At 40.2% G+C, this 22,296-nt stretch overlaps 2 protein-coding genes and 1 non-coding gene across 4 annotated transcripts in view; 1 reads left to right on the top strand and 2 right to left on the bottom strand.

Annotated features, from left to right (window-relative positions):
• The window catches only part of MRPS27 (mitochondrial ribosomal protein S27), an 86,631-nt gene extending 85,547 nt beyond the window's left edge, over positions 1 to 1,084 (bottom strand). The window contains exon 1 of the mRNA XM_039242079.1: positions 1,002 to 1,084. Within this exon, the coding sequence (XP_039098010.1) occupies positions 1,002 to 1,074 (73 nt within the window). The 5' untranslated portion in view covers positions 1,075 to 1,084. The remainder of the gene's footprint in view (positions 1 to 1,001) is intronic.
• A 103-nt stretch (positions 1,085 to 1,187) lies between these two features.
• Positions 1,188 to 22,296, top strand: part of PTCD2 (pentatricopeptide repeat domain 2) — a 34,364-nt gene continuing 13,255 nt past the window's right edge. The window contains exons 1-8 of one of the 2 annotated variants that reach the window (XM_039242082.1): positions 1,188 to 1,303; positions 3,305 to 3,397; positions 6,907 to 7,036; positions 11,062 to 11,179; positions 14,402 to 14,480; positions 14,902 to 14,993; positions 17,378 to 17,491; positions 22,189 to 22,263. In XM_039242082.1, the coding sequence (XP_039098013.1) occupies positions 1,192 to 1,303; positions 3,305 to 3,397; positions 6,907 to 7,036; positions 11,062 to 11,179; positions 14,402 to 14,480; positions 14,902 to 14,993; positions 17,378 to 17,491; positions 22,189 to 22,263 (813 nt within the window). In that variant the 5' untranslated portion in view covers positions 1,188 to 1,191. The remainder of the gene's footprint in view (positions 1,304 to 3,304; positions 3,398 to 6,906; positions 7,037 to 11,061; positions 11,180 to 14,401; positions 14,481 to 14,901; positions 14,994 to 17,377; positions 17,492 to 22,188; positions 22,264 to 22,296) is intronic. The other variant, XM_039242083.1, reaches the window with a different exon arrangement.
• On the bottom strand, positions 13,975 to 14,122 carry LOC120238397. The gene has a single exon (XR_005530208.1). It is a non-coding gene; the product is annotated as a U4 spliceosomal RNA (small nuclear RNA).

The raw sequence follows: 22,296 nt of genomic DNA, 5'->3' as shown, positions 1-22,296 counted from the left end.
AGTGTGAACAACAGAGTAGGTGTTGGTTCTTAATAGGAGCCAGAGAAGGTATGTTGGAAACATCAACTATGATTATTGCATTTTACTTAATCATACTGTAAGAATACAGTATATGATTATATAAAACATAAAAAAGTGTTAATAAACTGTATGTGATGGGTAAGGCCTTTGGAGGAGTCAAAACTTAAACACAAATTTTCAACTGCCTGGTACCATACCCCTAATCCCCGAGCTGTTCAAAGGTCCAAGGTACTTCAGAAGTACCTACTGTATCTACACGTGGAAAACTGTGGCATAGAAAGGTCACTCAAAAGTTGTGCCCCAGGTTATTAAGTAATGCGAAATGAGTACTGAAATGCTTATCCCAAGTGGAGGCGGGAGGTCTGACCAAGCGTGAGGTTTTCGACGCCCCTCCAAGGACACTTAAGCGGGTAGGAAAGAAAACTTCTAGCTCTGGGATGGGCACCTTTGGGCTCTACATGGTCAGTGAAGAGAAGACCACCCTAACACAAACCCAGCAAATCAGACAAAAGCCCTCATGCCATGACTTCCTCTACTCTTCACACTTTTGGGCTTGCAGGCACTATTCTGGGGAAGGATACGGGTCAGGACCTTACCTCCCACTTCGTGCTACCCAACACTGCAAACGGTTTCTATGGCAACCAGAACCCAGCAGCCTTTCCTGTCCTGTTGAAAACCCACGGCTCCTTTCACTTAAGGAAGAGCTCTCAGGGGGCGCCTGGGTGGCTTAGTCGGTTAAGCTTCCGACTTTCGCTTAGGTCATGATCTCGCGGTTTGTGGGTTCGAGCCCCGCGTCGGGCTCTGTGCTGACTGCCAGCTCGGAGCCTGGAGCCTGTTTCAGTCTGTGACTCCCTCTCTCTCTGACCCTCCCCTGCTCACGCTGTCTCTCTCTCTCCTAGAAATAAAAATATTAAAAAAAAAAAGGAAGAGCTCTCAGGTCCCTAATGAAGTAGCCCCACAAAATCAACGCGGCGACAAACCTGCCAGGGAGAATGGAGGCAGAGACACTCTCCGCGCCAGAGGAAACCAGCACCGCACTATGGGGGCTGCCATCTTGGAGTATACCAAGAAGATGAACGTCCAGGGGTTGCGCGAGAGGAAGGGGTGGGGTCACAGGCTGATGCTCCGCCCCCTTCCCCGGCACCCATAGTTGTTGCGGCCCAGGACAGCATGGCTGCCACCGTTCGGCTTCCGAAGCATGTTCTACTGTTTACCTTGCAGAGTTCCGCATATTCCGGGGTAGGAGGCTCAGGCTCCAGATGCTGCCGCTGTCCTCTCGGAGGTATCCGCGGCCCCTGGTCGTGAAGGAGGGGAGAAATGGGACAGAAGGGAGATTGACACCTTAGGAGGCATCGCTTGGGGGGAACTAAAAGCGCCTCAGTCGCTCACTGGCCTGGAGCAGCCTATGCTCTCGTGCCCTTTGGCAGCGAGCATTGCAGCACTGGCCCCTGGGTGTCGTCTGGGGAACCAGAGGACGGCCGGACTGGAGTCTTAACCTGGGGGCTATTGTAGCCTCTCAGATGGAGCGTCGCTGAGGTCTGGAAATCCCCCTCCCCCTTGGGTGTACTGTTCTACAAAGTTTGGGAGTCGAGGTCTTAGACTGAGTTTCGTGTCCCAACTTGAGGGCTTACGCTCTGAAAGACCTTGAGCTGGGTTCTTCATTTGTAAAATTGTCCATTAATAGCTTTATGGAAATGATAAAATTTGATTATGCTGGTGAGTGATAATAAAATATTTAACATTAGTGTCACCAGTTACTCTACATTTTAAGTATATTCCTTTTCTCTTGAAACCACCCGATGAGAGAGGTACCATTCTTTTCTCTGTTTACAAAGATAGAAACAGCACGGCCAAGTAATTAGCCCAAGGTTAGAGGAATCTGGTAAAGGAAGGATTTGCCCTCAGGCAGCCCAACAGTATATACCTACTGTAACCACTTCTCTGGACTGCCTTCTCATAAATAGACATTTTTTAATGTTTATTTTTGTTTATTTTTTAAAATATTTTTATTTATTTCTAGGAGAGAGAGAGAGACACAGCGTGAGCAGAGGAAGGTCAGAGAGAGAGGGAGTCACAGACTGAAACAGGCACCAGACTCTGAGCTGGCAGTCAGCACAGAGCCTGACGCGGGCCTCGAACCCACGAACCGCGATATCATGACCTAAGCGAAAGTCGGACGCTTAACCGACTAAGCCACCCAGGCGCCCCAATGTTTATTTTTGAAAGAGAGAGCACACAAGCGGGGAAAGGGCAGAGAGGGGGACAGAGGATGGAAGCAGGCTCCATACTGACAATGGTGATTCCGATGTGAAGCTTGAACTCACAAACTGTGAGATCATGACCTGAGCCAGAGTTGGACGCTCATCTGACTGAGCCATCTAGGTGCCCCAAAACAACACTTATTATTGTTAAGCTGTTATTGCAGTACAGAGAGGTCTTTTAGTGGATGTTTCTCTGACGATGGTCCACTGCATACACAGCCAGACATCCTAAACAAATAATGTTCCCCAAACTTACTGTTCTGCTAAGCTGCAGTCAGTGATTTCTGATGTACTTTGATACCGACAGTCCAAATCTGAGAAGTTAGAACTCCTCATTTTCAAAAATTGCAGTGCTGGGAATTCCAGTGGTCACACTGTAGCTTTTTCACCTATACTATATGCTTCTTCCTGGATAAACCAAAACTAGATATAACAGTTTGACATTTAAATGGTAACCTTTAGTTTTTGTTTTTTGTTTTTTTGTTTCTCTTCTTATCCTGTAACCAGATGGGGAATATCTATTTTTCTTTCACATCCCAGATTCCTCTCAACCCACTTCCATACAGTTAACCACTAGCTCCTTTCACACACACAAATAAAATTTGGTAAGAATTTGCATTCTCTCATAGTTTAGAGATGGGTTTTTTTTCCTCTCTATCGTGACATATTTGTAGCTGTCCAGATGGATTATTTATATTAAGTGAAGATCAGTTATTAGAAAGAGACAATCAACTTTTTTTTTTTTTAAACGTTTGTTTATTTTTGAGAGAGGGAAAGAGACAGAGCTGGAGCAGGGGAAGGACAGAGAGAAAGGGAGACAGAATCCAAAGCAGGCTCTAGGCTCAGAGATACCAGCACAGAGCCCAATGCGGGGCTCAAACACACAAACCATGAGATCATGACCTGAGCCGAAGTTAAACGCTTAACTGACTGAGCCTCCCAGGTGGCCCAGAGACTATCAACTTGTTCTTCACTAACTATAAAAGAATAAAAATGATTTTGCTTTTTTCTCTTATTCGTAGCTAAAAGATATCTACTTACAGATAATGTTGTGAAATTAAAAGAATTTCAGCATAAGAAGGTGGTTATTGCCTATCATCTTCCTGGCACCAAAGGTAATTCAATCTATTTTGTTCTTTCATTGATGTATCATTCAGGTTTTTTCTGTCTTTATAGGTTTGGTCTCCTTCAGTTACCTTATGTCTGAGAAGAAATTGGCATAATTTATTCTTGATTTCCTAGTCTACTCTTTTTTTTGTTTGTTTTTTGTTTTTGTTTTTTTTTAATTTATTTCTAGGAGAGAGAGAGACACACAGCGTGAGCAGGGGAGGGTCAGAGAGAGAGGGAGTCACAGACTGAAACAGGCTCCAGGCTCTGAGCTGGCAGTCAGCACAGAGCCTGATGCGGGGCTCGAACCCACGAACCGCGAGATCATGACCTAAGCGAAAGTCGGACCAACTAAGCCACCCAGGCGCCCCATTCCTAGTCTACTCTTAAATGTACTTTTCATCAGGATCCCAGAGAAATATGAAAACTTGTGTTGGGACCAGTTCTCTCTAGATTCCTGACACCCAAACCAAAAGTCTAGAATTAACAGCAACTGGGAGTAGAAATGCCCAACCTAAAGCCCCACTAAAGTCTGAAAACTGCTCAAGATGACTGGCTTTAACACTTTTTGAAACACCTCTGAATAAAAAGTACATTTTGCATACCATCTCCACTATACACATACATATCTATCCACAAATGAAATGCAGTGAAACAAAACCATCTCATGTGGAATACAGTTCCATATTTTTCTCCTCTGCTGAAAAAGTCAATAGGCAAAAACAAAGATTTTTTTTCAATTAGTAAAATGTTGGTCATTTTGGAACCTAGGTAATGGGCACATGAGAGGTCATTATACTGTTCTCTTTCTGTTTTTGGGTATGTTTGAAAATTTTTATTACAGAAGCTGAAAACACACTACTACCCTAGTTCTTATTCCCGTCAGCATCTTAGAACTCTTGTTGAATTCATTCCCTCTCTCCACATTTTTTCCAGTACTTTAAATTGATAAGCATAGCAAGACTTCTCTTTGTTAATACAGTTTAGCTTGTCCCTACTGACTTTTTCAGATCTCCTTCCTTTCACTGTCAGTGTTTATGAGCACTTAATAAACACTGCTTCTAGCCCTCCAGAAATCAGTCTTTCCTCATCTCTTTGCTTATCAGATACATTATACCACCTATGGAATGAGAAGAGAAGCCTTCAGAGTGAGGGAGAAAATATTAATCTCCAGTGGATATTTTACTTCAGATTTTACTCAGTCTGGATGCAGTCTGCTTCTTACTCATAGATTTTTGGAGCTTTGTGAAGCTGGCAGAGTTAGGGCTTCATGTCATTTTTTACTTTCATCCAATTGTTGTAGTGTCTCTAAGGCTGTCACAGTTGTGCATATGTTCTGAAAGGCAATTAATGTGGTGAGTGCCAATCTACTCCCTGTTCAGACTGATATTTATAAAATACTGTTAACATTTCTTCATCATAAGAACGCACAGTGGTCCTCTGTCCTTCACCACACTGTGTACATCCCCCCCACCCCCACCCCAACTGCTGCTATCTTCCCAGCTCCTCCATAATGGACTCCTTATCCTTTCTGGAGTCCAGTATGTTTTCCTGTTAATGTAGTCACATGTCTTCCCTCACCACCTTCCCCTGTGCCCAATGCTATGCTATTTTCATGCTGATTCTTACACCAAGAATGTTCCCCTCTCCTGAGTTTCTCCAACCCTATGCAGCCTCTTCCGTTCTGGTACCTTTCCACTTCCACCAGACCTGGTCTGTTTCTGCCACCCTGATTTCTTTCTATTTATATAGTTGGTCACCTGTCACTCCCTTAGTCATTGTTTTAAAAAAAATTTTTTTTAATGTTTATTATTTTTGAGAGAGAGACAGAGACAGAGTCAGAGTGTGAGCCAGGGAGGGGCAAAGAGAGGGAGATGCAAATTTGCAGCAGGCTTCAGGCTCTGGACTGTCAGCACAAAGCCTGACATGGGGCTTGAAGTCACAAACCATGAGATCATGACCTGAGCCGAAGTTGGACCCTTGAGCCACTCATGTGCCCCTCAGTTTTCAGATAGCTTTGCATAGCTGTATCGTGTTTTCTCAAATAGATTAAGTTCTTTGAGGATAGGAACCATGCCTTAGCCTTCTTTGTGTTGCTCACGAGCACTTAAATCTTTATTATCTGTTTCAAAGTACAAATTACATCTGTTGAAATTTTGGATTCTTAAGGCTTATTAAAAAGTGTAAGTCATCCCATTAAAAATTTTAAGATAGTATAAATTCTCTTAAATCTAATAAGTGATAGAATGAAAATGAGAACAATGTGCATGATTTCCTGCCAGTTTATTATATGCCAGGCCCTGTGCTAAATGCTTGACGTACATTATCTTAGGATACCCCATGAGGTAGCTCTCATGATTCTCACTTTACACATGGAGTCAAGTCTAACAGACAAGGCTCTCCCCACAGCATGCAAGTAGCAGAGCCTAGCTTATAGCCCAGATCTTTCCGTCTCTAAGTAAAACCTTTAACTCTGACATGGCTCTGCAATTAAAGATTGGATTGCCCATAGCGTTAATTTAAACCAAGTGGGCCTTATTTTCTTTAAATTGAGAACAGTATCTGCCTCAGCTTCCTAGTCTTATCTTTCAGTATATATTGTGCCATTCTTTGAAGCAGCTTTCCTTCAAAGCTCCAGGCCTTGGACCAAAACCAGTAGACTTTTCTTGGCAGCTTCTGATACTGAGAACAGCTCTGCCTTCTAGGAAGCAGATTCTTCTTTAGTGGTAGCCTTGCATCCCATCCTACATTTTGCCGAGAATCTGATCCCTTCCTAATGCCAAGAAGCAGTGTTTCTTTTTGATGTTTGACTGTCTCCACAGTTGATCAGATACAAGACAGGGGACAGAGATAAGTATAACCACTTTGAAATGATTCTGTAACCAAGCGTGTTTGCTGCTATTGAGAGGATGTTTGTTTGGGTTTTTTACCCTGTGTGCATTATGTAGTACTGTGGCACGCTTTCTAACAACTGAGTAGGAAGAGCGAGAGAAATGAAAACGAGAGTTGAACCAAATGAAAGAGACTTCAAATATTCCTAAATCCTGTGGGCCAACCACTGGGGCAAACCCATTTTCAGTACACATTTCCTTTCAGTTTTCCTGCTAGGTACCCTGCCAATTGATGGTTTCGATGTCTTGGTTGCATTTTTTTTTTTTCCTAATGGGTCACCTGTCAATAGTTTTTTGGACTAAGCCTCTGGGACATTAGTTCTTAAACGTTAGTGTGCAGAAGGATCACCCAGGTAGTCAAAATTGCATGTTCTTGTGTTCTTACCCTTAGAGATTATATGCTAGAAAGTTCTGAGTGGGCCCCTGTCCTGTGCCCCTGAAGCACAGGTGGTTTGCTTCATAGACCTTCTGTGATACTGCTCTTGAGGACACTAGTCAGTGATGGGAGACCCTCTCAGTACCTTTTTGCAGTGTGCCAGAATCCAGGTTCTCCTTCTCCCTGAGGTCAGACTCCTGACTGTCCCAGTCAGCCTGAGTGATGGCCACCACACTCTGCTTTCTTCCAGAAACCTATCTGAGAAAAATGAAAGAGAAATTGACCCAGAACAAGCTCATCTTGAAAGACGAGTTGAAAACCTTGCTTCATTTGTGTGATTCCCGGGATGACGTGGAACTGGCTAAAAGTGTCATTTACAGGTGAGGTGTTTCCATACAGTTCTGCCAGGTTTGGTCTCTTCTTCACTCTTCTTTTTCCTGAAGAATCTCATCCACTTAACATGGATTCACCTGGCAACTATACCTTGAGGACTTTCAAATCTCTTGCCCACATGCCTGCCTGAGCTCCAGGCATTTATATTCACTGAGCAGACACTTACTGGATTCCTTCTACATGCCAGGTACTGAGGATAGAAAACCAGAATTCATGTCCTAAGAAATCACCAGCCTAATGAACTCCACTTATATATCACATTCAACTACACAAATTGCTTCTTTTTACTATTTTCTGTCACACTAACCCCTCAGGACAGATAACTGGGAGCCTCTTTCCCCTAATCTTATTTCTTCTCCTCCCGACAGGGTAAGAAATCCTACCACTTCCACTTCCCTAGTGTCTGTCATCTCTGGCCTTCCGATCTCTGTCCTCATTACCAGTGTCTTAGTTCAGGCCTCATCATGTCTCACTGGGACCACTTCATGGACTCCTAGCTCATCTCTCTCTCCTCCAGGCAAATGCCTATTTCTCTTATCCATTGTCATTTTCCTACATCAGGGGAGCTTCCGTGTAATCATAGTCTGCTGTTAGGAAACCCAGCAAAGGTTTCACTTACTCAGGAAGAGTGTATGACCCAAAATAACAGGCTTTGTTTCTCAAATTAAATTCATGGCCTTTTTTTTTTTTTTAATCATTCTTGAAAGATAGATTTCTATACATGGACCTGCATTTATAATGTAGACAGAATAATACAAGGGTGTTCATATATAGAATACTGGAAGAGTACGTACCAAAAGTTAATTGTGTTTCTCGGGCAATTACACATTTTTTTTTTGGTTTAAATATGTACTTTTTTGATTTCTCAAACTTGTCTATAGTGGGCATTATCAATTTTAAAATATGAAAAAGTTAATGTTATCTTTGAAAAGGAAAAAACAGAAAATTACATGCAATTCATTGAAAGTTTGAAAACCCCCAAAAAAGAGGTAGAAGAATATATCACAGATTCTGCTATTTTTGTTGTCTCTTGCTGCATCCCAGAACTTAATGGCATTAACATGATAACTATTTATTTTTTTCTCTGTTATCTATTAACTATTATCTATTATTTCTGAGGGTCAGGAATTGAGGCCTGCTAGCCAGACAGTTCTGTACTGGTGTCTCCTTAAGTCACTTGCTCCTCTGTAGTCAGCTATAGAGTCTGAGCTGGAAGGTCCGAGAGGCTTTATTTGTCTTTCTGACACCTGAGTCCTTGTGGCCCCTCTCCCCTTGGAGTGTGTCACCATTACTGAGTCTAGCCGAGGCTGCACCGGCACCCACCACAAGTGGAAGCTGCAGGCCTTGTAAACTGCCCAGCCTCACTTCTGTCTGTTCTCTTGGTCAAGGCAAGTTACCTGGCACACCCACCCTCAGTGGAGAGGAAGGACTCCACCTCCGGATGGATCAGCCACTGTCGATATTTGATACATTTTCTCACTGATTTTTTTTTTCTTATTGTTTACTTATTTTTGAGAGAGAGAGAGGCAGAGCATGAGCAGGGGAGGGGCAGAGAGAAAGGGAGACAGAATCTGAAGCAGGCTCCAGGCCCTGAGCTGTCAGCACAGAGCCTGATTTGGGCCTCGAACTCACAAACCACGAGATCATGACCTGAGTCAAAGCCAGATACTTAGCCGACTGAGCCACCCAGGCACCCCCTTTTTCTCACTAGTTTTTTATGTGCAAAGATTGTGTGGTTTTGGTAGGGTTTATTTACACATTTCTAATAATTACTGTATGCATAATGATAGTGTTTTCTACTTAGTATTATAGCATAAATGTTTTTGTTAATATATTTAGGCGTTATATTTTATTTTATTTTTTATTTATTTTTTTTTTTAGATGTTATATTTTAATGACTTTATAATGTTCCATTGTATGTCAGGTACCCCTCTTGTTGAATGTCTGAATTATTTGATATTTTCATCAGTATGAATAATGCTGCAATGAACAACTCTATGCATAAAACATATTCTTTCTTTTTGGAGGTGATCAGAGGATATGAACATTTAAAAATTTGTTGATACAAAATGCCAGATTATTTTCCAAAAGGGTTCTGCTAATTTACATTTGCACGGTTTCACAACTGTGCAACATCTCGGTTTCACAAAGATGAATCATTTTAGACCCTCTGGCTTGTTTTACTATCAGTTTTTACTACCCAAATCTAAATCGTGGCTAGTAATTCCGCCCAGTTGCTGTCTCTGCCCTTTACTGGTGGATAGCTGGAAAAGTGGGCAAATGGGCAGGTTCATGGCCTAACCAACCTGTTCTCTGTCTTGCTTACACAGGCACCCCACTACTGGGGAAGAGGAGTAATGAGTCAGAACATAAGCTCTTTATTGAGTCAAAAATGAGCAGATTTATCCCCCCATTGTCTTGACCACATGTTAGTGTGTGGTTTATTAGGGGTATTTTAGATTCTCTGATTTGAACATTTCTTGTCAAGAAGTGGTAATACTTGATCTCTGTGAATTTTTAGCACTTTTATTAGTATAAATGTCCTCTAAATTGGGAAAACTTTTGTTTTTGCATTATTTTATTTTTAATCTGGCACAAATTTTTCATGACACTATTTTTGGAATATATTGATTTTTTAAAAAGTTTTTCCACGGCATACCTCCTATTTTATAAGAGCTAACACATATGGAAGATTTTCTGTGTGCTAGTAGGCATGTCATTCTTAATCTTTACAAAAACTCTTTGAGTTGAACTTTTATCTCCATTTACAGATGAAGAAACTGAGGCATGGAGTGGTTAACTAATTTGTTCATGATTAGACAGTAAGGAAAAGAGCTGAGATTTAAATTGTCAGTTTGGAATCAGAATCTAAGAATCCTTAATCACTGTACTATATTGCCTTTAAATAACCTAATTCTTTTCCCCCCAGTATTATTGAGGTATGATTGACAACTAAAAATCATGTATATTCAATGTATACAACTGATATAATTTAATTCATAACTTGTAATGAAGCAATGAATGTATTTTGTAATTTCGATAATTTGATTATAAAATGTATCTTTATAAGTACATATCATCATTCTATTTGGCAGTAAGTATGTATGTTTAGGATACACTGTCCATAATGTTACTGCAGCTCTCCTCATGATTTTAGCAGAAGCTAAAAAGCCTTCTGGTTTTAAAGTCAGAGCTTTTCCCAAGGTATGTGTGATTTATTCACATATTGAGTCTTACTAAAATCTGGGTTACAAATAATCATGAGATACTTATTTTGTCACCACATTGTCTTCTTGGTGTGTAAAACAGAAAGAGTTGGTTTTTGAAAGTTAATTTATGCTAGCAGTTTTCAGTTCTGAATCCTAACTGGTGGACTGACTGCTTGTAGAAATCTCAAGCAATGTATAAGATATCACTGTATGAAATTTCCTTTTTCCTAAAACTGAACTTCAAAACAGCATTTAATTTGTTTAGCAAGGTGATGGTAGTTCACATATGCCTTTGCCTGAGCAGAGAAAGACAGCGATGGGTCTAAACTGTAAAGTACATCTGTAGGGTGTCTGACATCCTCTGTGGAGAAGTCAAATTTGAGGAGGACAGAGCATCACTTTACTCCGTTGTTTCGTTCCTCTCTAGATGGAGTCCATACAAAGATCCCATGCCATTGTCATGAGCTTGCTGGTGCAAGATCCTGGTTATTCCCTGATGTATGCTAATACTCGTTCTAGCAGGCTGTTAATTAATTGAGATGATGACAATGAACATTTTTCCGTTCTTAGCTTAGCTTGGAGGTTATGTGGACCTCTTACAAACCCTTTCTTTTAAATGCCTGGTATACTTCACCCCAGAATTCCTCTGATTGTCCTCACTTCTGTACTTCTCTCCCTCTAGACTGTGAGAGTACCTCATTTCCTTATTGTGTCCCCAGCAGTTAGCAGAGTACATGCCACAACCTGTCTGTCCTTTTCCCTGCATCTCACCATTTGACTCACTGAATCGTTTTCGTTACCAGGTACCATGCAGAGAACAGAAATGTCACTTTGGGAGAGTATAAATTTGGACCACTTTTCATGAGGTTGTGCTACGAGTTGGGTCTTGAAGAATCTGCACTGGAATTCATCAAAGACCAGGTTCTTGTCTCCTGATTACTTTCCCTGTCAAAGTGATTTCCTTGTGCTGAGCATGGGGTGTTTTTAGTGATGTTAAGGAAGGCATCTCTCTTACACACATTATTCCTGGCTTAGATTTTTCAGAGCAAGGTTGCTGAGCTGAAGGAATGAGCTCTTACCTGCATTTTAAGCTTTCCTTATAGTCCATTGCTATGAAAAGGCCTCAGTTGTTTTAGATAGAGGTGTAGGACAGGTGTGGAATAGATGCATGTACAAATTCTAAGGGATCTACCTTCCTTGGTTATGACCTGGGGACTGACCTCTCAGAGAAGCTTTTAGTGGGGGATAGTTTCAGACAGGCGGCGTTTTAAGATTGCCTTTCCTATTCTTCCCCTCTCCTTCTCCTTTCTTTTTATATTTGTTACTTCTTGTTGATGGCCACCTTGTTTAGTGCTTTTCTGGCTTTTACAATACTTTCACATCTTCTGATTTTCTTTTCCTAAAAACAAAAATAATGATAATTTTTTCTGTAATTATTTATTGAATTTTTTCTGTGTCCTCAGCAATCTGCTTAAGCACTACACCTGTTTGATTTGTTCCCCACACACCGTGGTGAGGTGGATACTGTCATTCTATCCATTTTACAGATGAGGAAACTGGGACTTAGAGACATGATGAAATCATACATGGTCAGAAACATTTATTTGGGGGCAGGGCTGACCACCTGGGACACTTTTGTATTTTTAGGAACCCTCCTAAGTTGTCTTCCTGTCTTATACTCCATATAAAGTGTTCTTTTCATGGTGGAACTGCTAATTCTTGACTAGCCCCTATTTTAAGGACACCCATGGTTTAGAAAGAGGATTATACTGTATTAGTAACCAGAGAAAAGGGGGTTTTACAACAGTGTGGATTGGTTTGAACCTATTTTTTTCCTTAAAGGAAAATATACATATTTATATTTTAGTATATATCTGTTAAAAATTTGCAAGGATCTACATGAAACTCCTACTACTTATCTTTAGGGGGTAGAATTACAGGAAATTCTTACTATAAGTTTTTGTATTATTTGTTCAATAATCATGTTGTGATTAAAGGAAAATGAAGGACAATGAAAATTTTACTGTAATGACAAGCCATGAGTATATTGATCAACAAAAAGAAAGAAAATACAACTTCAATTGTTTTTTTGTTTTTGTTTTTTTAAAATAAAACTTAGACCCATGCATGAAATAATCATATATAACTAAGTTTCCTAGAGTAGCAGATTAAACTGAATTTGAGTCCAGTGACATTAAAGCCTAATCCTGTTTTCACTCTTAATTTACTGTGCCCCCTACGCTGAACCCTGTAGTGCTGCCAGTATCATAGCCACTCTCTACATGTATGTATGGAGCCCTGGGACTGTGACTAGTTCAAATTACATGGGATGTTGGGGCACCTGGGTGGGTCAGTTGGTTAGCATCCAACTTCAGCTCAGGTCATGGTCTCACAGTTTTTGAGTTCAAGCCCCATGTTGGGTTCTGTGCTGACAGCTCAGAGCCTGGAGTCTGCTTCAGATTCTCTGTCTCCCTTTCTCTCTACCTTTCCACTGCTTGTGTGCTCACTCGCTCTCTCTTTTTCTTTCAAAATAAATATTTAAAAATTTTTAAAAATTAAAATAAAAACAAATTACATGGGCTCTAAGGGTAAAATGCATGATGGATTTCACATGATTGATATAAAAAAGAAAAAGTACTTAATTTTTTTATTGATTACATGTTGAAATTCTATTTTGGATTTAGTGGATTTAGGTAACATTGTTAAAACTGACTTCATGTATTTTTATTTTTTTTAATGAAGCTACTTGAAAATATAGAACCACCTATATGGCTCACACTGTGGACAGGACTGCTCTGGGTCTTCTCATCACACTCGGAGGAGAACTCAGACCCCTGACCATGACTTAGAGGCCCCTTGTAGTATCTTATCACCTGCCATCCGCCTTGCTCACTCCACTCTTGGGCTTGCTTATTCTAAGACATGCCACACCCATGGCTTCAGACTAGAATGGTCTACACCCTCATCATCGAGGCTCTCCTTTACTTCATTGAGGTCTCCTCAGAAGGCCTTCCCTGACCCAACCTTCTATCATCTACTCTATCCCTTTTTCCTGCTTCATTGTTCTTTGTAGCCCTTATTGATAACTTGAAATTACATTTTACTTTTTCACTGGTTTTACTCATTCATTGTCTTCCATACCAGAATTTAAGCTCTGCTAGACGATAAGCCCCACTGGAGTTAGAGCAGTGTTATGTGTGTTGTTTATCATTCTTTTTATTTTCAACCCCTAGTGGGCTGCATAGTGGGCTCTCAAAATAAGAACAAACTAGAGCAAGGAGGCATTAAATGGCATATTTGAATAGCGTGTGTTGCATTATCATGATATTAAAAATGTTGAGAAAAAAGCATCTAGTGAATTATTTCAAAAAGTGAATATTATTCATTTGCCAAGAGAGGATCCCAGCTGTGTACGACTCTTTTTGCTTAGTCTTCATGCATACTTATACCTGCCTTTTCATATTTTTTAATGTTTATTCATTTTTGAGAGAGAGAGAAACAGAGCATGAGCAGGGAAGGGGCAGAGAGAGAGAGAAGGAGAAACAGGATACAAAGCAGGCTCCAGGCTCAGAGCCATCAGCACAGAGCCTGACTCGGGGGTCAAACCCACGAATCATGAAACCATGACCTGAGCTGAAGTTGGACACTTAATGGACTGAGCCACCCAGGTGCCCCTTGCCTTTCATATGAATATACTGCCACCCACGCTGCAGGACTCCCTTACCAGAATTAATTGGCTTGTTTCTTTTCTCCTAAGCACGGGAGAACCATGTATAATGAAGGTGTTCTTCACCGTATTTCTATTAGCAATAATCGCGCCTCGGATAAACCTCATTGGCTACGATACTGCCACTGCGCAAAGCTTCTTCACCGTATTTCTGAAACCTAGAGAACTCTCGCCGTACTGCTTGCCTCTTGTTTGTGTGCCCATTGCCAAAGGCATGACAGCCAAGAGTGGGTGGGCAGCATTTGAATTTTTTTGAAAAACAAACTCTGGTACATCAGAGATTTATTAGCAAATTCAGGGGACCAAATGAATAAGTATACACAAAAATAAGCCCTGGATAGAGAAGATGAAGTATAACAATACATCCTCACTTAATAGTTAATAACTTTTAACCAGACTGTTTTTTTTTTCATTAGCATTTACGAGGTTTCTTCTCAGACGCCACATCATTCAATATTTTGATGGATATGTTATTTATGAAAGGCAAATATACAAGTAAGTATTGGAATTTGTTTATTGAGAAATTCTGTCTTTGGTGGTATAGCAGTTAGGAAAAACAGTGGACCATGCAAAAATGATCTTTATATTCCTGGTGAATGACTGAACTCTGGAGACTTCATTCTTTTAAGTTTGAAAACAACATTATTGTGTCTCATATTATGCCTTAAACACCCTGATTTTACTTAAGCTAAAACTATGAATATGTTTAAAATACTAGTTCTTGTTGTATGATTTGAGAATTTCTTTGATATTTAGTTAATTGCTCAATGACTTTGACAGATAGCTTTTACATGCTTCCGGAAAACACTTCAGTAGATGGCGCTGAACAGATTAGAACTCTGGAAATCAGTAGTAAAGGCCTCTGAACTCACCTGAATGCATTTACCACCGTCTGCCCACTTGTCATTTTTGATAGGTGCCCTGGAAGTGCTGATAGAGATGAAAAACCAAGATGTGAAGTTCAGCAAAGACACCTATGTCCTTGCTTTCGCGATTTGCTACAAACTGGTAAGACTGGCTTCCCTTAACTTTTAGAGCACTGTGGGTAGTGTTTGAGAGAATTTATTTATTTTTTTCTTTTTGCTACAAAGAAAAATTTAGTTCCTCCAAAGTCTTTTTTCCGTCTGGTGCAGATATTTCCATTTTAAATGTGTTTTTAGAAAACTCAAGTTAGCCATGTCAGTTTTATCATGGGGAAAGCAATTTTATCATCTTTCAGCCTTCTTTGGCAATTGTGTGGATAGGGAGAACAAGGAGCCGTGTGCTGGCTGGGTTCAAGGTGTGCTGAGGGTCCTCTTGTTATCAGCTCCACTCTGGGCTCGACAAGAGAAGTCCTCTCTGTAGTTCTCTCCTGTGGAAACCTGATCATCCTTCACTGGTGAATTCAAGGGCTACTTTGATTTCATCTGTGAATATTTTCTGTGATTCAGATTTGGAAGTAACATCCTTTAATTGTGCCCTGTTTGTATCAATTATATGGCACTTTTCACTTCTTGATATTATTCTTGGCAGAGGTATGTTTCATCCTCCCCACTAGAGGTTAAGTTTGAGGCATTTTGTGTACTAGCACCTAACAGTGCCTGGTATACAATTGATCTTTCATAAGTGTCTGTGACACTAAAATGAACTCCTTCATGACAGAAAACATGACTTAGAAGTCCATATGTCATTACTGTATCAGGATTTTTTTTTTTTTTTTACATATAGAAACTATTTCCTGATTATTGAGTGAATGAATCATTGCATAAATGACAGCTGATACAGTGCATTGACCAAAGTTGCATGCTTTACTGTAGACATTTGTATTACTTAAACTTTGTAAACTTAATGAAACCTTTTTATGGTGAAAAGGAAGGAACACCAGGCAAGGTGGAAGAGCATGGTCCTTGAAAATATTTCTCTGAAAAGTGGAGCGATACTAATTTTCCAAAATAAGGGAGGCAGTAGGGTTGTAGTGGGAAGAAAATCATCTGGGAAATTGAGAAACATGGAGTATAGTCTCAACTTTAGCATTAGCCAGCTTTGAAGTGGTCATTGAATTCATTTGTGAAATGAAAGGGTTGAATTCAAGAGCCCCAAGGTTTTACTATAAAAGGCCAGACAGTAACCGCTTTAGGCTTTTTAGGCTTTAGAGGCCACATACAGTCTCTCCCACATATGGTCTCTGTCCTGTCACATATTCTATCCTTGTTTTTGTTTTTACAAACCTTAAAAATTCTGAAAACCATTTTTAGCCATAAGCTTGACTTGGGGCCTGAGGGTCTTCCTTTGCTCCTTGCTGGATTATTAGCTGATCCTTTCCAATCATACCATTTTTTTTTTAAATTTTAGAAGCTTTATAGTTTTCTTTAAATTCACAATCTACTTCAAATTAACTTTCATATATAGTATGAAGTAAAAGTTAAGATTCTTTTTTTTCCCCCAATCATACCATTTTCTTATTCTGTGAGACAGAAGGCCAAACACACAACAGCTGAGCATCAGTTTGTTCAGCCTTTGTGATATTGAGCTTTCTGACCTTTTTATAGATGCCTTCCTGAGTGTCTGCTAAAGCGGAGAGAATTTAATTCAGCTCTTTAGGAAGGCTAGAGTACTTTTCTCCCCTGTATGGTGTCTAAAAATAACTTGTTTCACTCAGTGGAGATGAGAGTTGAAAAATTGAACCGGTCAGCCATTACAAATTCCCAGCCGGTTCTGGGAACAGTCCTCGCTCGTCAGATTCAGGTTTTACTTTAGGTTCTGAGTTGTGAGTCGCGTCATGACAGATACACATAGATACAAAGCTAATAATGTTCTCACAAACCTACTCCACCTACAGCATGTGCAAAGGAAGACAATTCAGTTTTACCGTTACAGTCTGCTGGTTTGTGTGTCATTTGGTTCTTGGATTTTTTTTTTTTTAAGTTTCTATTTTCATGGGCTTCTGTCATGATTTACATTCATATAAGTGTTCACGTTTTCATGTATTTGACGTACATGGATTTTTTCAAATGCGAAATCCCCTCAGGAAAACTGTTTAGTGTTGCTGGGCTTTACTATTTAATATAGTAGCAGACTAGTTTTTACAGTTTTAACATTGTGGTGCTTGTGTCTAGAAACCAGTCTGTCTGGATACAGAGAGGCCTGTACACTCAGTGGTAAAAAGGCCCCAAATCAGAAAATTCACCAAGAGCTTTACAAATGAAGTTAATTTAGATTTGAACTGCTAGTATGTAAATAACTTGGTCTTTTTGCAAGAAGCCTCTGTATGGGGCTTAATCTGTTAAGTGGCTTGAAATAGGCTCTGAGAACTTCTTTCAGAAGGAGATCTGAAATACTGAATACTGTCAATCATTTTATTAGCCTTAAAGGAGCATGACATTTATTTACTGAGCCATCCTGTCTCCTGCCAGAATAGCCCTGAATCTTTGAAGATCTGTACGACATTAAGAGAAGAAGCCATAATCAAAGGAGAAGTCCTCTCCAGGAGAGCATCCTGTTTTGCTGTGGCACTAGCTCTGAATCAGGTAACAAGGCTTCAGGGCGTACATCAGTGAATGGGGAGTGGGAAGACTTGACTACTTTCATCCACTCTTGCTTTCATTTATTTTTTCCCTTCTGACTGTATCCTAAAGAAAAAGTTCCTATAAAGAGACCAGTGCCTTTGGTGCTGTAGCAACCCACACCTACACCTAGGCCTCCAAAGAATGTGTTTACAGTTGAGGACCTGACATGTACTGCTGTTGAGAAGGGGCTGGCCAGGGTTTCTCTGGAAACTAAGTGAGGGAAGCTCTCTACTCAGAGAAATTTTGCAAGTAATTCAAATGAAAATTTTAAATAATTGTTTTACCGTGTAAGGTTTTCAGAACAATTTGACTTAATGCTGTCCAAAGTGGAATTTATTTCACGTGAATGAGGAATCCTGGGTCAGTTTACTGTTTAAGGTGGGGTGGGGGTGGGGGGGGGGTCATCGAATATGTCTTAGTTAGACCCAAATTCTCATTTGGAAGAGATTTTAGTGATCTTGTAGCCTCTCCACGTCTCAGGACAAGCAAAGGCAACTGAGGTCAGAAGAGAGGGCCTGCCTGCCATCACCCAGCATGAACAGTTAGAGCTGGAACCCTGGAATACCCCCTCTCCTGAAGAGCCCCTCCCAGGATGTCCTATTCCAAGGCTTTAGAAAATGTGTAACACATTAAACATTTCATAAGTGGTAAAAGGAGATTTAATGGCAGCAAAAATAACCAAGCCAGTTTGTTTATCCAGCTGGTAAAATTTGTCTGCAGAACCCTTGTTTATCATTAATTAGAAATGAAAATATGGGGGCCATATATACTGCCAGGAAAGCCCTTGAAAGACAAAGACTGAAGAGGATACACAGTTGCTAACTTCTGCTGCTTTAACTTTTCAAGTTTGCCTGGCCATGGGCACTGCTTTGTCCTCCCTGTCTGTCAGGAGCTGAAGGTGATGAATTAAAGTCCCTGTTTAGGAATGTTTCTTTCTTTCTGTAGCTCCTATAGTATTTAACTTTTGTGTGTGTTTATTTTTTTTTTTTTAATTTTTTTGAGACAGAGAGACAGAGCATGAGTTGTGGACTGACAGAGAGAGAGGGAGACACAGAATCTGAAGCAAGCTCTAGACTCTGAGCTGTCAGCACAGAACCTGCTGCGGGGCTCGAACTCAAAAACCGCAAGATCATGACCTGAGTCGAAGTCGGACACTTAACTGACTGAACCACCCAGGTGCCCCATGTTAATGTGTGTTTAAGTTACACCATTTGCAGGGTACTTGGGTGATTCAGTCAGGGGAGCGTCTGACTTCAGCTCAGGTCATAATCTCACAGTTCCTGAGTTTGAGCCCGGTATCAGGCTCTCTCTTGTCAGCCTGTCAGCGCAGAGCCCGCCTCAAATCCTGTGTCCTTCTCTCTCTGCCCTGCCTTGTCTGCACTCTCCCAAAAATAAGTAAATATTTTTTAAAAAAGAAAAAAAGTTATGCCCGTTGGTGCTTAGATACGTGCAGTTATGATCTATCATTGATGTATTATATATCATTGTGAATCTGTTACTGTTGCATGACAAAGTACATCTTTTCGTTTTGTTTAAAATGCTTCCTTTTGGGATTTCACCTTGTCTAATGTTAATATCTCTCCACCCCACCCCAGTTTTTGTTTGCCTCTTTGGATTAATTAGGTTTGCAGTTGCCTCCTACACACCTTTTCCTATCCTTTTATTTGCCATCTTTTCTGAATTGTATTATGTGTATCTCTTGTACACGGCATAGACATGAACTTTGTCTTATGATATGCTGCTAGGCTTTCTTTAACGTCCTCTATCTAGATAGATGTGGTGTATTTAGTCTTAGGTTTCAGTCATGTTTTGCTTTTACAGCTTTTAGAATTACTTACAGCATGTGGTAGTTTTCTTTGTTTTGGTTTGTATTTTTGAGTTAGTAGGTACTTTAAAACCATAACTTGATTTACTCTTCTTAGTCTTCTAATTACTCTGACAGTACCTATTAATTCCCTACTGTGAGTAATGCTGAAATTGGTTTTTTCCTCTTTTTTCTCTCATTTTTCTCCTTCTCCGCCACCCAATTTTGGTTGATATGTTACTTTTCATAGTACTTATTTTTCTCTTAAATATGCTTTGTTTGTCAGCTTTAAGTGCTATTTTTCTGACCACACATAATGAAGACAAGGCACTTAAGCATACTGTCTCTTACATTCTTTTTCCTCTTGTCTTCATTATCCAACTATATAACACTTGTCCTTCATTCTGTAATCACAGTCCCCACGTTTGTTTTAGTCTTACATATATTTAGGTATATATTCTTACGTATACTTAACCATATTCATATATTTTAAAATATTCATTTACTTCTGGTTTTCCAGTCATCCCTTTGTTGATTGAAATGTATCTTCTAGTAAAATGTCTTCTTTCTTCAGAGGAACAGTATTTCCCATGTTCTTGGTATTTAAAATTATTTGCCTAGTTTTTTGACTTGAACTACAGTTTGACCAGATACATAGTTTTGAGGTGACCCTTTTTCTCTCGAGTTTTTGGTTTTGTTTTGAGAGGGAGAGCATATATGCATGCATGTGCAAGGGAGGGGGAGAGGAAAAGGGAGAGAGAGAGCCTTAGGTCGGCTACATGCTCATTGCGGAGCTGGAAGCATGGCTCACTCTCAGGACCATGAGATTATGACCTGTGCTGAAGTTAAGAGTTGCTCGCTTCACCCGCTAAGCCACCCAGGTGCCCCTCTTTCGAGGTTTTTTTTACGCATTGCTCTTCTGTCTTCTAGTATAGAATCTTGCTGTGGAGAAATCTGAGGCCTACCTGATTTTTTTTCTTTTTCCTGTTTCTGAGTTACTCGATCTTGTTTTCTCATTACTGTCCTCTACATCCATGGAAACCTTTCTCTGTTGGAGTTTCCTCATTTGCCAGGTATTTTTGGATTCTGTTTTGCTATATCCCTTTTCTCGCTCTTCATTTTCCTCATTGTGTCTTTGTATAGATCATGTGCTTGTTCATTTTTGAGTACTCATCACTGAAAAACAAGTTTCTTACACCAGTCATTTATAGAAAATCCATGTCCGAAAGAAAGCAGAGACATATTGTCATGTTCTGGACTAGTAGGAATTGTTTTTTTATGTATGAGTTTTGTCTACAGAAATGCATAGGCCTTATTTCCCCGTGGCTAATGGGAATGGGCAAGGAGGCAGCTTTTAATGAGGAATCTTATTCTCTGCCACTGTCATAGTGACAGACTCTTTCCTGTGAATATGGCTTCTTTATTTAAATTCTTGGTTAGCCTCATCTTTGCCACAAAAAAGATGCAGAGGACCTCTCCTTACTAGTCCTAAATTCCATTGCCATCACTGTAAACAGGTATTCAGATTTTGTACTTCAGATTGTGCCCCTCACCTTCAAGAACTACTTTGTGAGCTCCTAAGATAGGCAGCAGTGTTCTCTCTTCACTGCTCTGTCCAGAACTCACCCTATTCTCCATCTCCCGTGTTGTCAGCAGTACTTTCATCTCTTCTGAGGTTTGAGGTTTCTGCTCTTCTAATTTAGTCAAAGGTGGAGTTTGCATTTCTGCTTCTCAAAATTCATTTCTTTTTCTTTTTAAAACCTGTCCAGTGAGAGAGGGAAAAATACCAACTTTATGCCTCCAGTTTAAAAACAAGAACTCAGAGGCCTCTGAGTGGCTCAGTTGGTTAAGTGTCTGACTCTTGATTTCAGATCAGGTCATGATCTCACAAGTTCATGGGTTTGAACCTCTGTCAATGCAGAGCCCGCTTGAAATTTTCTGTCTGCCCCTCCCTTGCTCGCGAATTCTCAAATAAATAAACATTTTTTTAAAAAACCTGGAACTCAGGTTATTAAAACATTCAGTAATCTGGGGTGTCTGGGTGGCTCAGTCGGTTAAGCCCACTTTGACTCAGGTCACGATCTTGGGGTTCACAAGAGAGCCTGAAACCTGCTTTGGACTCTTTGTCTCATTCTCGCTCTGCCCCACCCCCTCTTATGCTCTGTCTCTCAAAAATAAATAAATGGAAAAAAAAATTTTTTTTGATTCAGTGACCTTCCAGATTTGGAGGGCATAGGTCGCAGGATGAAAGGCACACCATAGGGATTATAGTCGATAGCCTTTTAATAGCGTTGTATGGTGACAGATGGCAGCTACATTTGTGCAGAGCACACACAATAGAGTTGTTGAATCACTAGGTTGTACACCTAAGACTAATATAACGTTGTGTGTATTAGCTATACTTCAATAAAAATAAAGTATTTTGAAAACTATTTTTAAAAACAATAATATGGAACTATAGGAAACATTTTGTAGAAAGTTCATTTTTTTCTCCATATGTTTGTTTATTTTGAGAGAGAAAGCGAGTGCATGAGTGGAGGAGGGGCAGAGAGAGAGGGAGAGAAAGATCCCAAGCAGGCTGTGCGCTCTCAGTACAGAGCCCATCTTGGGACTTGAACTCATGAACCATGAGATCATGACCTGAGCTGAAACCAAGAGTCAGATGCTTAACCACCTGAGCCACCTAGGTGCCCCAGGAAGTTCATTTTTGATTACCAAAAAAACTTTTTCCTTGTGGACTTCAAATCCCCTAGGGCATCATAAATAGGAATATCCTACTATCTTTAAACAAACTTTACGATAAAAGGGTAATGTTCTTATGGTGTGAAGTATAACTTGGTTTTCTTTCTTCTAGAACCAGGTGGCGAAAGCTATATCCACTTTTTCTCAAATCATGAAGCCAGAAAGCATAATCTGCACTAATTTAAATGTAAGTGACTTCTCTGTTGTTTAAAGGTTTGAA

The sequence above is a fragment of the Hyaena hyaena genome, unplaced genomic scaffold (assembly GCF_003009895.1).
Source record: "Hyaena hyaena isolate Hyena2069 unplaced genomic scaffold, ASM300989v1 scaffold_205, whole genome shotgun sequence".
NCBI classification, from domain to species: domain Eukaryota; kingdom Metazoa; phylum Chordata; class Mammalia; order Carnivora; family Hyaenidae; genus Hyaena; species Hyaena hyaena.
The sequence above is the reverse complement of the archived record's forward strand: the minus strand, read 5'-3'. Positions and strand labels throughout refer to the sequence as shown.